Source organism: Rhinopithecus bieti, unplaced genomic scaffold (genome assembly GCF_001698545.2).
Source record: "Rhinopithecus bieti isolate Rb0 unplaced genomic scaffold, ASM169854v2 scaffold_10132, whole genome shotgun sequence".
Taxonomy (NCBI): domain Eukaryota; kingdom Metazoa; phylum Chordata; class Mammalia; order Primates; family Cercopithecidae; genus Rhinopithecus; species Rhinopithecus bieti.
The window spans coordinates 359,219-373,269 of record NW_016806330.1 but is presented as its reverse complement, the minus strand read 5'-3'; the positions used below and the strand labels follow the sequence as shown (position 1 = coordinate 373,269).

The 14,051-nt window shown below is 39.7% G+C and overlaps 1 protein-coding gene across 2 annotated transcripts in view; it reads left to right on the top strand.

Annotated features, from left to right (window-relative positions):
* Positions 1-12,367, top strand: part of IFI16 (interferon gamma inducible protein 16) — a 42,599-nt gene extending 30,232 nt beyond the window's left edge. For both annotated transcript variants that reach the window (XM_017875523.1, XM_017875522.1), the window contains 4 exons: positions 6,319-6,486; positions 8,570-8,989; positions 10,733-10,924; positions 12,024-12,367. In XM_017875523.1, coding sequence (XP_017731012.1) covers positions 6,319-6,486; positions 8,570-8,989; positions 10,733-10,924; positions 12,024-12,104 — 861 coding nt within the window. In that variant the 3' untranslated portion in view covers positions 12,105-12,367. The remainder of the gene's footprint in view (positions 1-6,318; positions 6,487-8,569; positions 8,990-10,732; positions 10,925-12,023) is intronic.
* The last annotated feature ends 1,684 nt before the right edge of the window (positions 12,368-14,051 follow it).

The following is a 14,051-nucleotide window of genomic DNA, read 5'->3' as shown; positions in this document are numbered from 1 at the left end:
CCAAACATATACAGATGTAGACATGGATATATTAGGTTTTTGTTTGTTTGTTTGAGGTAGAGTCTCACTATCACCCAGGATGGAGTGCAGTGGCATAATCTCGGCTCACTGCAAACTGTGCCTCCCGGGTTCAGGTGATTCTCCTGCCTCAGACTCCCAAGTAGCTGGGACTACAGGTGTGCACCACCATGCCTGGCTAATTATTGTGTTTTTAGTAGAGGCGGGGTTTCACCATGTTGGCCAGGCTAGCCTTGAACTCCTCACCTCAGGCGATCCTCCCGCCTCGGCCTCCCAAAGTGTTGGGATTACAGGCGTGAGCCACTATGCCTGGCCGGGTTCTATCTCATTCTGAAAACCACAAGACAGAAAAAACTCAATCTTTTCCTGAGAACATGGAGGCCAGAATCAACCCAATTGATGACTTCAATAGAATAAAGTCTTCTCAAGACTTGAGACTGCATCTGCAAACTTCTGGCTTCAGGAAACCTCCAGGAGTGAGCCATCCTCAGACTTCACAGAGAATTATGTAAACCCCATCCAGCCATTCCTTAGCCAAATCACTAGCTTACTATTATCATTTGTGCCTCCTCAAAGGCGTATTTGCATTGTATGATGCAATGGAAACCATTGCTGAAGAGGTACAAATTAGTATAAGCATTTTGAAAACCAATTTGGTGCTATCTTAAACCTGAAAACATGCATACTTGCCAATGCTGCAAATCATATGAATGAATAAAACGTATACAGATAGTCACAGCAGCATCACGTGAACTGGAAAAATCTTGGAAGAACCCATAACCTACGTCAAGAGAATGGGTAAATTAGGGAACATGATGTTGAATTGAAATTAAACAAGCTGCAGATGCATGCATCACAGATGCATATGAGGCATATAATAATTGGAAAAAGCAAGTCACAGTAAATTTTAAATAGTATAATAACATTTTTGTAAACTCTGAAACTAATAAAACTAAATATCATATTGCTTGAGAATAAATGCCTTGTGTGGTAAAAGCTATTTTTAGAGCTTTTCATCATGATTCAAGACTGTCCTTACCTCTGGGAGCTAAAGCTGGTGGAGGATGCGTTCAGAGAGAAGCATGTTGGTAATCTTTTCTTTCTTAAATTGTTTGAGTGTTTTCATAGCTACTCATGCTACCAAGTATGTAGTTTTAAATGCTGAACAAAAAATTTTATGTTCTAAATTTAGAAATATACTCCTTTCAATAAGATTCCATTACTACATGTGGCATACTTAAATAGAGAAACATTTTTAATAAAATGATTTTCATCTTACCTTGATCTGGGGTATCCATCAACAGAGTCAACATAAAGCATGGAAAATGTGTGCATCAGGCAGAAATTCAAATACTGCACAGGCCATTATTAACAATGACAATAATTATATTTTTGCTTATTGGGCATTTACTAGGGTCTAGGCTCTAAACTTATTAGTTATGTATATTACATAACTTATTCTTCATTACAACACCATAAATATGATATTGTTAGTCTCAATTCATATATGAGAACACTAGCATTCATGGTTTTGGAATAATGTTTCTTCCAGTGTGAGAGAGATTTAAAATTGTCTCTAGTATATTTATATGTATGTGTACACTAACATTTCAGAATAGACGTGTCAGGCTTGGGTTTGTTTAATAGCCTGAACTCTGCAGTCTTTCAGTGATGGAGGAGATGCACGAGAGTGGTTAGAGGCTGTTCCCATCAGAGAGCCACAGCACTGCAGCAGGCTCCTGCAGCCCTCTCACCTACCACTTTTTCGGCAAATGGTGCAATAGAATTATATTAGTGAAAGCCAGAAGTGAGAAAAACAATGACAAATGGACATCACATGTAAATGGTTAGAAATGGGTTTTCACGCCGGGCGCGGTGGCTCAAGCCTGTAATCCCAGCACTTTGGGAGGCCGAGACGGGCGGATCACGAGGTCAGGAGATCGAGACCATCCTGGCTAACACGGTGAAACCCCGTCTCTACTAAAAAATACAAAAAAACTAGCCGGGCGAGGTGGCTGGCGCCTGTAGTCCCAGCTACTCCGGAGGCTGAGGCAGGAGAATAGCGTGAACCCGGGAGGCGGAGCTTGCAGTGAGCTGAGATCCGGCCACTGCACTCCAGCCTGGGCGACAGAGCAAGACTCCGTCTCAAAAAAAATAAAAGAAAAGAAAAGAAAAGAAAAAGAAAAGAAAAGAAATGGGTTTTCACTATTATAATTAATGGTAGTCAAAGTATATGATTTTGCAACACTCTGACCTCACTTGAACAAAGTATAAGAAGCCAGCTACTGGGAATTCTCCAGATGGAACCTGGAACCCCTCTGATTTCGACTGAGAATCTTGACGATTTCAGTTTGCCTCATGTAGACAGCAAGGGCAACATAATCCTGCCTCTGGAACTGTAGCTTCGAGAGAATCCTTGCAGCCAAAGATCACTTTGCTGAACAAAATGGTGGAGAGGTTGGTGTATTAGAGCCTGAAGAGCAGATAGCTGCTACCTGCACGTGTACTCATTTGATGAGACAGGTTTACCTATAAGTACTCCTCATTTTGGCTGATTTTCCTCTGATTCATGCTCCCCTCATCACCAGGGAGGATTATCTACCAAAAAATGACACTAAGAGGTGTGCTAACTAAGCGGTCTCACATCAGCATACAACACAGATAGATCCAAGAATCTAAGACCAGTGAAAGAAACTTCAGTCATCTGAGTCTTGACCATTTCAGACTGAAGACCATAATCCTGGTCCTGTGTGTGCTGAAATATGGGCTGAGGAAACTAAATGTCAGTATAGTATACAGAGATATTAGCAGAGGGAAGAGCCTATAAAAAGGTAGATTTTGAAAAAATCATATATGGAGCCCATACCTACTTGTTAATAGTTCAAATCCATTTTTTTTTTTTTGTCTTCTACTTCAAAGACATAAGTGAATATCCCTGGAAAATTCTGATTCCTCATACCTACTGGCTTAAAAGGGACATGTGATGTTTTCTTAGGTCCAACCCTTCTAAAATAAGCAATGTGTCCATTCCTGTAGCCATAGGAGTTATTCTGCTGCACCTAAACCTCCCTTAGCTTAGGAATCTTAGCCAGGATCATATGTCTTCTACCTCCAGTACAGCCATTTTCCTCTGGTGTCCAGCCAGCCCCACAGGAGGCAAAACCTGTCTGACCACTTGCTACATGATCCAGTAGCTCTGCAGGAAATCTTTATTCTTACTGATAATAGGTTCTCTCACAAATTTTGTGTGTGATACAGATTATTCCTGGTTTTGATTAGAAACTAGAAGCATAACTTTTTATATTTGATATCTTCTGCCATGTCTCCCTTAAAATAAACAACACAAAATGGTTTGAAATATGAATAGGAATAATTGCTATTTTTTCTGAGTAATAATTCCCCCAGTATTACTATACCAACGTGTTCCTCCTCTACATTCCAGTTTTTTTTCAATCCTTTCTCTTTTGCTGTCTTACCATATATCAGAGTTTAGTTTCAGTATCCATGCTCTTAACCACAGCAGGGGTTTTGATACTTCCTTTGATGTCAGATTTTTCCATCTCAGTTCTCTCCCCAAATATCTTCAACCACAAGGTACCAGTCTAATCTATTCCTTGAGTAAGTTCTCACTAATACCTTCCTCCCAGAATAGATCTTATTTTCTCACTGTTTGCCTTCATACGTACCTTTCTATTTCTTTATAGCATTTATCATAGCTATAATAAACCTATGACTTCCTTCCCTACTCAGCAATAAAAGTAGGTTATAGGTACCCTTTCCTAGAGGAAGACAACACGGGTGGGAGAGGGAGTTTACACTTGCGTGTATCAACTCTTATCCCAGCTTGTCTTTTGTTCTGTCCTGATTATCACCCCCTGTATTACCTACAATCCAGCGCTATGTGGCCTATACCCAAGGCGAATGGGCAGGGAAGGAATGGGCAGGGAAACACTGACCCACAGCAACTTGAGAGATAGGAAACTCTAAGATTTACATTACTATTCTCCAATGTCGTTTCTCGCCCAAGCCCCAAGCTGCCCCTGGCCCAGGTTGCAGACCTCAGCACCACTCCACACACATCAGTTGAGGACAGGCTTTCTCCATGCAGGTTTTCTCAATTTTTATATAGTTTTTTTTTTAGTTATTAATTTCAAGAATTCATATTTCCCCTTATATAGTCTTTCCTGGTTCTTTGTGGGCAGAGCTAGCTGCTTGTAACTGTTGCCATCTTGGGACTTGCCATCAAGGCCACAGGTAGAGCCCATGTGTAGTCATGAAAACCTCAGGCCCACTGTCTCTCTGTTACTGCAATGACATATATGGACATCATAAGACAACTACTCTGTCCATACATACTGGCTTGGAACTTTCTAAGACCTTGCCTGCCTAAATATGCAGCACAATCATTTCTACTTGCATAGGAATCATTCTGCTGCTCTGAAAGCACAGGATCCAAGGCAGACTCATCCACCTAAACACCGTGTAGTCATTTCTTCTCTGGGATCCAGCCATCTTCACAGGAGGCCTGCAAAAATGGTGTCTGACCAGTCAGTCTGTGATTCACTATGTAACCCGGAAATCCTTGCTCTTATACATTGCAGCTTCTCCCAAGTAGTTTTTCTATAATAGAGTTCCTTTTGACTTTTTAATTCAAAGTCAGAAATAGATTATTACCTTTGATTTATGCTGTTAGGTGTCCTGAAGTGAACAGCACAGAAGGGCATAATTCACGAACAGAGTAGGGTGGAGGAGGATTTACTCTGAGGGAAAACAAATGCTTGCACTTTTAAAATATTATTCAAACAAAGATTATAATTTCATCATCCAAGCCGGGCTATCATGATGACAGTTTTAAGATTTCATTTATTTTTAAAAGATAATATCTCAAGACAATCTTGTCAATAAAATTACATTGCTACACATGGCAGATCTGAATAGAGGGGCTTCTCTCATATTATGCTTCCTATATTACCTCCATACAAGGTTTCCATCAACAAGGGCATCATAAACATGAAATATCTGCTCATCAGAGCAAACATGCAAACCCCTAATAGATGGTGGAAAAATAATAGCAACAAAGATTTATTTATTGAGCATTTACTGAGCTCTGGACTCTAAAGCCCATTCTTTGTACACTTTACCTAATTTATTGTTTATAACATCATACACAAATGCTATGGCTAGTCCCATTTCACATGTGAGAAAACTGAGGTGCAAAGAAATCTTCCTCAGGGTCATACAGATAGTATTAGGATTCGAATGCAGCCTTATTGAACTTAAAATGTTAACATTTAAAATGTGAACATTTAATGAGCATAGATTGAATCCACAGTAGGTGTGCAAATGTTAAAATGTCTGCAATTTATTTTTAATCAATTTTGAATATACAGTGTTTTGTTTGGGGTTTATTTCCATAGTCCAGGTGCTCAGTGGTGGTCAGAGACTGTTCTAATCAAGAAGCTGTTCTCCATGTGAGCTCACTACAAGCAGTTCTTTTGTGTACCTCTCTATCAACAATTGCCACTTAAAAAATTAGGTTACTGAATGGCAAAACTGCTAAAAAAAAAAAAAGTGCCAAATTGGCCAAATAGGATGAATATTTTTTGGACTTCCATTAGTTTAATTAAAGGTAGTCAAAGTATGTGATTTTAGAGATATTCCCCAATCTTATTTGAAAATGTATAAAATGTGGCTAATGGGAATGCTTTAGGTGGAATATTAAATTGTTCTGAATGCAGCTAAAAACCCTGAAAGATTCTGATTGCCGGACCCACACTGTAGAGATCATAGAACCTTGCCTGAGGAATTACGAATTTCAGAGAATCTTCCTGTTATGGCTATGATCAGAGCTCCCTAAAGATGGAGATCTGGTTTTCTTGTATGCTGAAGAGCACTTGAGAGAGACTGGTTTGTGTATCTAATTGATGAGAAAGGCCTAGTTAATAAATGTCCATAAATGTAGCCAACTTTATTGTAAGTCATGCTGCCCCCAAAATAGCCCTAAGAGTTGTACCTGACCAAATAACTTAGTCCAGTTTTACAGGACGTGAAGACTGAGTATTCCATCCCCAAACAATGCAATTTCAGTTATCTAAGTTTTTAATCCTGATTGGGATGAGAGAAGGCTGAGTGATAGAAGAGTCTGAATATGTGCTATTAGTCCTCCTCGAACTCAGGGAAAAAAAGAGAAACTGGCAAAGTGACCATCCTATTTAAAAAAGAAAAAAGGAAAAGATGTGTTTCATTTGATCTTGAAAAACATTAACTAGAAAAAAAGAACAAACATCTATTTTCCTTTAGAAAAGTGAAGACACAATCACCAAAATGAATGACCTCATGAGGATGCAGATACTGAAGGAAAAGAGTCATTTTCCAGGACCATTCATGACCAGCATTGGCACAGCTGAGAGCCATCCCCACACTCCTCAGATGCCTCCATCAACACCAAGCAGCAGTTTCTTAACCACGGTACGAGTTCCCTCTTCCCAATATGTCCCCCTTGCTACAATATAATGACAAGGATTAACACAACCTTGAAAGCACTTCTCACCAATCCCCTACTACATACAATGCTTTATTTAACCAAGTCAGTCATTTATTTATCAAGTGTGTATTTTGAGGTCCTATCCAAAATTAAAATTCTATTATTATCATCTCTATTCCATAGCAGGTATAATTAGATGTTTGTTTAATTTTATTTTTCTTTTGGCTTACATTTCTGTTTTTCTCTCAATACACCATGAAAATCATACCTTAAGGTAGAATAAGGTGGGAAGAAACAGAGCCAACCATAACACTATCACTGATTTTTTCCCTTTCATTTATTATAACTCAAACAATATCTTTAAAAATTTAGGAAAAAAGATACATAAGCAAAAATAATTAACTTTTAACTATCAGAAATCTCTTATCTAATGCCCCCTTTCAGTACATGGTCTTTCTGATTTTATACCTTTCATTATGTATATACAAAGAGTCTTATTTTCTGTCAGAGTAAATCACACTCATATATTTTTCCATAACCCATTTTTTTATTAATATATCTTGAACTGCCATTCAGTCATACAATATACATTTAAATTATTTTATTGCACCAGAAAAATTGCAGTTATTCCATACATTATAAAATGATCCTACATTATTTGGCTTTATGTTGTTTCCAGTATTCTGTGTATTTACAATGAACAGTATAAGATCACATGCCTCTCAGATCTTTCATTGCCCTCATAGTAGCTTTATAATTATTTCCTTACGTCCTGTGCACCTTGTGTCAGGGTACTGATGTCATGGCTATTGTGAGCTGATTTGATACTAATTAACTTCATTGGGAATGGGTTTCCTAATGCTATGGAAAATTTGCCACATTGATGAGTTCATTAGAGTTAAATCCATCAGAGAGTTAAAGCCATCACTCACAGGTGGCCGATATAATCTTCCAGGTCAGGTCACATTGCTGGTCTGTGGAGGCAGCCATCCTGCCTCCATGTTCTGGTCTCTAAGGCTCCCTTGATCCCTTCTTGCCTCCATACTTCATCTTCCAGATCAGCAGCCTACCCTTCAATTCAAAGTCCTCTTCTACAACTCAGAAATAGTGCAGGCTACTGTGGAGACAGGAGGTTAAAGAAAAGTCCCCTCCTGCCTAATTTTCCAAGTCCATGACTCTTTTTAGTTCCTGCCGTTATTCAGATTGGACAGCATCTAACCTGGACCCCTTCAGATTAGGGAAGTTCATGGAGTCTTCCAGTGGCTGCCTCAATGACGTTTTTGCAACAGAGTGCTGCTTCATTGGAAAGGGCTTTGTGATTTGGGTCTTTAAAATGCCCCTATCTACTAGAATGAGTCCCAACTGAAATCTCATGAAATCTAAGGTTTGTGATTGAGACTATTCCTTACTCTGACTGCTATTAATAGTGATTTTTTTCTCTATGTTTATTTTATTTTGTCGCTGTCATATTAGGCAGGAGGGGACTTTTCTTTAACCTCCTCTCTCCACAGTGGTCTGCACTATTTCTGAGTTGTAGGAAAGCACTTTGAATTGGAGGGGCTGCTGATCTGGAAGAGGAAGTATTGCGGCAAGAAGGGATCAAGGGAGACCTAGCGACCAGAACATGGAGGCAGAACAGCTGCCTCCACGGACCAGCAGTGCTCAATGTGACCCGACCTGGGTAGAAAGAAGTAAAATTGAGATTCTTTTAAAATCTCATCTCTTTTGGGAGTCACTTCATGGCAGCTTTGCCTTTACCCTCTGCTTCCCCATACCTCTTGATAGGGGATATGCATTTTCTTCATGGGTTAATTCTCATCAAAAAAGAAATATTCTTCCTTCCACTCTCATAAAACAATGACGATGATAAAATCACTCCTTAAATCTTTTTCATTTCTTCCGTTGCCTTAATTATACTATCTCAGTGATCTCTGTCTAGTTTTCCCTACTTCACCCAGTTAAGGTGATACTTGATGACCAACACTGAGACTGGGATGACTCTCACTAGAGAGTGACCCTGTATTTCCTGTTTTAATTGTGCCTGTGTTTTGGTCTCTACATTCTAAGTTGAAACCAAGACTGAAGATTGACCCCAAAGAAGTTTCCATAGAAGACGGTGTCCGGAGTGACCTCAAAGAAGTGATGGTGCTGAATGCAACAGAATCATTTGTATATGAGCCCACAGAGCAGAAGAAAATGTTTCATGCCACAGTGGCAACTGAGAATGAAGTCTTCCGAGTGAAGGTTTTTAATATTGATCTAAAGGAGAAGTTCACCCCAAAGAAGATCATTGCTATCTCAAATTATGTTTGCCGCAGTGGGTTCCTGGAGGTATATCCTTTAACAGTTGTGGTTGATGTGAATGCCGACCGAAAAATGGAGATCCCACAAGGATTGATTAGAAGTGCCAACATAACTCCTAAAATCAGTTATCTTCGCTCACAAACTAAAGGAAGTTTTGTGAATGGGGTGTTTGCGGTACATAAGGTAAGCCCACACCATTGTTTTATAAAGTTTCTCTTGAAACCCCAAATTTTTAAAGTCTTGTCAACTGGAGTTTGGTCAACTTACTCAACACAGGAAATCAACCCCTTCACCCCTCTCCCAGCACTAGAGATAACTGAATAGAGTTCATTTCAGGATATGGGGTACGTTATATCTCAACATTCCTCTTCTTAAGGTGTCACCATGCAAGTTATTTAGAAAGACAGCACTAGGCCGGGCGTGGTGGCTCACGCCTGTAATCCCAGCACTTTGGGAGGCCGAGGCGGGCAGATCACGAGGTCAGGAGATCGAGACTATCCTGGCTAACAAGGTGAAACCTCGTCTCTGCTAAAAATACAAAAAATTAGCCGGGCGTGGTGGTAGGTGCCTATAGTCCCAGCTACCCAGGAGGCTGAGGCAGGAGAATGGCGTGAACCCGGGAGGCAAAGCTTGCAGTGAGCCAAGATCATGCCACTGCACTCCAACCTGGGTGACAGAGCAAGATACTGTCTCAGAAAAAAAAAAAAAAAAAAAAAATGAAAGACAGTCACTAGGGAACTTGGCATTTTATTAGCTGTGATGATCTATTCACAGCCACCCTTGTCCAGGGCAGTGCAGTTTATATCAACACACATATCCTTAGAATTTTGTTTCTTTGAGTTCTGCTCCATCTGCATCAATGACAACTTAATTTAATTGTGAACAACAGAGTTGCTCTCCCAAGCCTGAATCCTGATTGTGACAATCAGAGTAAGAAATCAAATAGACTGCTCTGCTTTAGAATGCAGCTATGTCTAACAGTTACCTAAAATTCTGATCATTTGGACTTTAAAGTGTTCTTGCCTCTTCTCATTCATTAATTCATCAGGAGATTGTTGACCAACTGACTTCAGCATTAAATAATAAGAAAAATACGAAAGCAAAAAGACTAGAAAAGTCACATAGCTTAACTGTTCAATTTATAAATAGGGGCAATAAAATGCCAAAAAAAAAAACTTGGTGAATTCTTAGGCTTACAGTGTGCCTTTCGGTTTCAACACATCATGTAAATATTACGCTTAGCGGATTTAACTTCTTGTTTGAAGTACTGTTTCGTACTCCATTATATATGTCTTCTAGGGTGGCTTACTTTTAATTGTGCTGTTTTCTGTACACTCTGTTTAAATGACTGTACATATGTATGTGGTTGTAGAATTAATGAATGAAGTAATGAGCTACAAACCAGAACAATGTGACTAGATGGATGATCTAGATTTGAGATCTGGGCAGATTGGCAAAGAGTGACTATCTGGAGAAGAAAGAAGGAGTTACATATTGAAATAACAGTCTACTTAATGAGAACTCGCAACATTCTTTCTCAAACTTGTACAGAGCCATGAAGAGCCTCTATTATCTGCTCTTGGGCAGGTGTGAAAGATATCTACCAAAGTAATCAGATTTTTCTGTATCCAGGCTCCTTAAAAAATCCCAGCTATGCTGATGTGGAAAGAGGAAAAATTAGTCATCAATTTTTTTCCTAGAAAAACTCCAGCAGATAAATAAGTTCAACAAAAGAGGCTCAAGAGAGGATTGGAAAGACAGGATTCACAGACCAAGTGTCTGAAGCTATTTGGTACCTGTCATTCAGGACCTCCAGCTCTATTTACTCTATCAAAGACCAAAGTTTCCAGAAACACCCTGTATTTCTCATAGATTGGAAAATTATTGATCCAGTTTCAGAAGATAAGTGTCAATTTTCTTTTGCAGAAAAATGTAAGGGGTGAATTCACTTATTATGAAATACAAGATAATACAGGGAAGATGGAAGTGGTGGTGCATGGACGACTGACCACAATCAACTGTGAGGAAGGAGATAAACTGAAACTCACCTGCTTTGAATTGGCACCAAAAAGTGGGAATAACGGGGAGTTGAGATCTGTAATTCATAGTCACATCAAGGTTGGAACTTTATGGGAACATCATTTTTCCAAAGTGGCAAATCGTTTTGTTTATACTTTAAGAAAACTAGACTGCTACTATTACATGGAGAGTTTAGCAAGTGGGAAAGGAACAAAGCCTTGCACTTTACTGGGTGTAAACTTTCCATCATTGTTTTTGAAGAAGGATACTTGTAATCATAATACAAAAAATTAGAGAGACTTTCAAAGGCTATGATACCTAAGTTAAATAAGAAAGAATTGGTTACTTTTACCACAGCATGGAGATAATTTAACAAGAATTTGGGTTTGGTTAAGGCACACTTGTTTCAAATGCTGGCTCTGTGATTTTCTAGTTGACTAAAGATTTATCACTAGGAACCTCAAGTTCATCATTTGTGAAATGGGAGAAATATTGTCTACCACAGAGGGTCATCAACTTAGCTCACAGCAGCCCTAAATTACCAAGAATGCATCTGAGCAAATCAGATCACAAAGGTACCTGCCTTTAGTGAGATAGATACACTGGTTTACATCTGACAGAGGTAGTTGGGTCTACATAACAAAGTTCATGCTTTTTGCCACACTGACACACACGTACATGTGGGATTCTTGGAACACTAACAAAGGCTAATATTGGAAGGCAAACAGTTCAAAACAAAGGCTGACATATTCAGGCACACACATGCTCTCAGATTGCTCCATGTTCGAGAACATCAGTCAAACATTCCAAACCTTCTTTGATAGCAATTGCACCAGGAATACCTTTTGTACTCTCTTCCTTCCTTTCTGCCCAATGAAAACCTTCCCCTTAACTCTAGTCAATGGGTGCACCAGCTCCTTTCTCTCTTCTGTTGTTCCCTGACATCTCCTGCTCTTTCACTTGCACTCATGCTAAGTAGGAGTGAATATCTCATTTCACAGTCCCAATTAAAGAGAGAGGCATGACTCAAAGGTCAAGAATTTATTAAAGGAGACAGATGACAGTGAGAAAAGAATCATTTAGAAAGGAATAGGGGAAGAGATATGGTGCATGGGGAGGAGATACAGTGTGACTGAAGAGAGAAATGTGGGATCACCAGCATCTCAACTGGTCTGTCTTTATCTCTTTCTCCTTCAAGGTCATCAAGGCCAGGAAAAACAAGAAAGACATATTCAATCCTGATTCAAGTATGGAAACTTCAACAGACTTTTTCTTCTAAAATCTGAATGTCATTGATGGTAATGTTTATGGAGATAAGGTCTAAGTGCCTAAAAAATGTACATATACCTGGTTGAAATACGACACTATATATACACACCACTATCATATATACCAGTTGTTAATCCTGTGGAATGGGGTATTGGGAGTGCTTTTAAATTTTTTTTTTTTTTTTTTTTTTTTTTTATAAAATGGCATATGTTGCATCTTCAACTTCTATAATTTGAAAAAAAAAATAAACATTACCTTTTTTGTGAAAGGAAATTCTTCCCCAGCAGTCTTTTTAATCCATCCATGAGTTGCTTAAAAGCAAATAGTTTGTGGTCTGCAAATCAGGGTGGGGCACACAGGCCTCAAGCAATATTTGGATTTATACTTTGGGTGTGATCTTTACAGGGTAAAGCCCTGGTCAAGAATGAACAGGCTGTGTTCTGCTGAAAGAAACCAGGCTGAAGGGGTAGGTAGGGTGAAATCCAGCTTGTGGTTCAGTTGCCAAGCGCTGTGTTATTGTTTTAGCCCAGAGCAGTAGATACCTTTTCAGAATTGGTCTCCTGGAGGGGGCATATTTGGATAAATTTTCTGCCAAATAAGGTACCTTCTGGTGATGTGCATGAAGGCACTTGTCTGTGTTAGAGGAATATCTGGGCCTGCCTGATGTGAAATATCTGGCTTTATGCATTTCCTCAAACACCGACTGCTCTTCAGGCACTTTCAAACCATATTTCCTTTTCTCACAATCCACTATAGTGATCTGATCCATTAGAAAGCTACCCTAGGAAGAGCTGCATTATGCAAACACTGAAGATAATTAATTTTATTTAGATCAGAATAGAATAGCAGAAAGTATGTATCTAAAACTAAAATTTAGCTAAATTTATTGATTATATATTTGGTACCTGGTACTTTGCAATTATTTTGTGACACGTAATCTTCATATTAGTTCTAGAAGGTTGATTGTTTTCTCCTCTTTACTCACCCTATAATATGTGACAAAGACGGAATAGAAAGGCAAAGTCACTTTCTTAATAACCCTTAGATGGTAAATTAGAGAGCTTGATTTAGAACCCAGGCTGTTGTTCTCGTTTGGGGTGTGTGCGTGTTAGGAGACGGGTGTGGGGATGTGGTGGAAGCTGTGAGGGATGGAATGGGGAAGTCTACTGTTGCAGGACTTTTCCTTAGTTCAGGTAGACATGGGAGTCCTTATCATGTGGCCATGAAAAGTTAGGCTCACAGACAATTTGAAGCGTGAGGAGGGCAGAGTTTATTGGGTGAAAAAGAAAGAGGGAAATGGTCCCTCTGCAAAGCCAGACTCCCTGCTGGTGTGCTTCCCACCTCGCAGTTTGAATTTCAGGTTCCACCCAGGAAGAGGAGGGGCCGGGCTCTTCCCCACTGCAAATGGCACAAACTTATGGGGCTCCACCCCAGTGGACACTCCTCTCAGTGTACAGGCTGGAGTTTCTCTGGGGACCCCTTCCCACCTGGCTGTCTCATTGCCCCCTCTAAAGAAGTGCATCTAACTGCCATTAGAATAAGGATAAGGATGAAGACCGATCTCAACTGCTTCCTGCTGACAGGGGGCGCTATTTTGGCAAAACAGCAGTCAAAGTCCCTTAGAGGCCTATTTAAGGGTTCCCAGCAGAAGGGGCCATTGTCCGCCTCTCCAGTTTCATGACTGTTTGGAGTTTGATGGCCTGGGAAGAAGAGACAAACTGTATTATCAGAAAACATGTATCTAAATAAGGGGAGGGGTAATGACAGCTCAAAAATCCTGAGGCCTTTTATCACTTTGCACAAGGAGAGGGAGGCCACAAGCCCAACTGGTTTAAAAAAAAATTTAAAAAAAACAAAAAAACTTTACCCTTTAGCCGGCATGTTGGGCTTCTGGGTTCCCTTCCCTTGAGCTCCATCCGAAGCTGACCAGTTTAAGGTTTGGGAAATTAACTCTTCC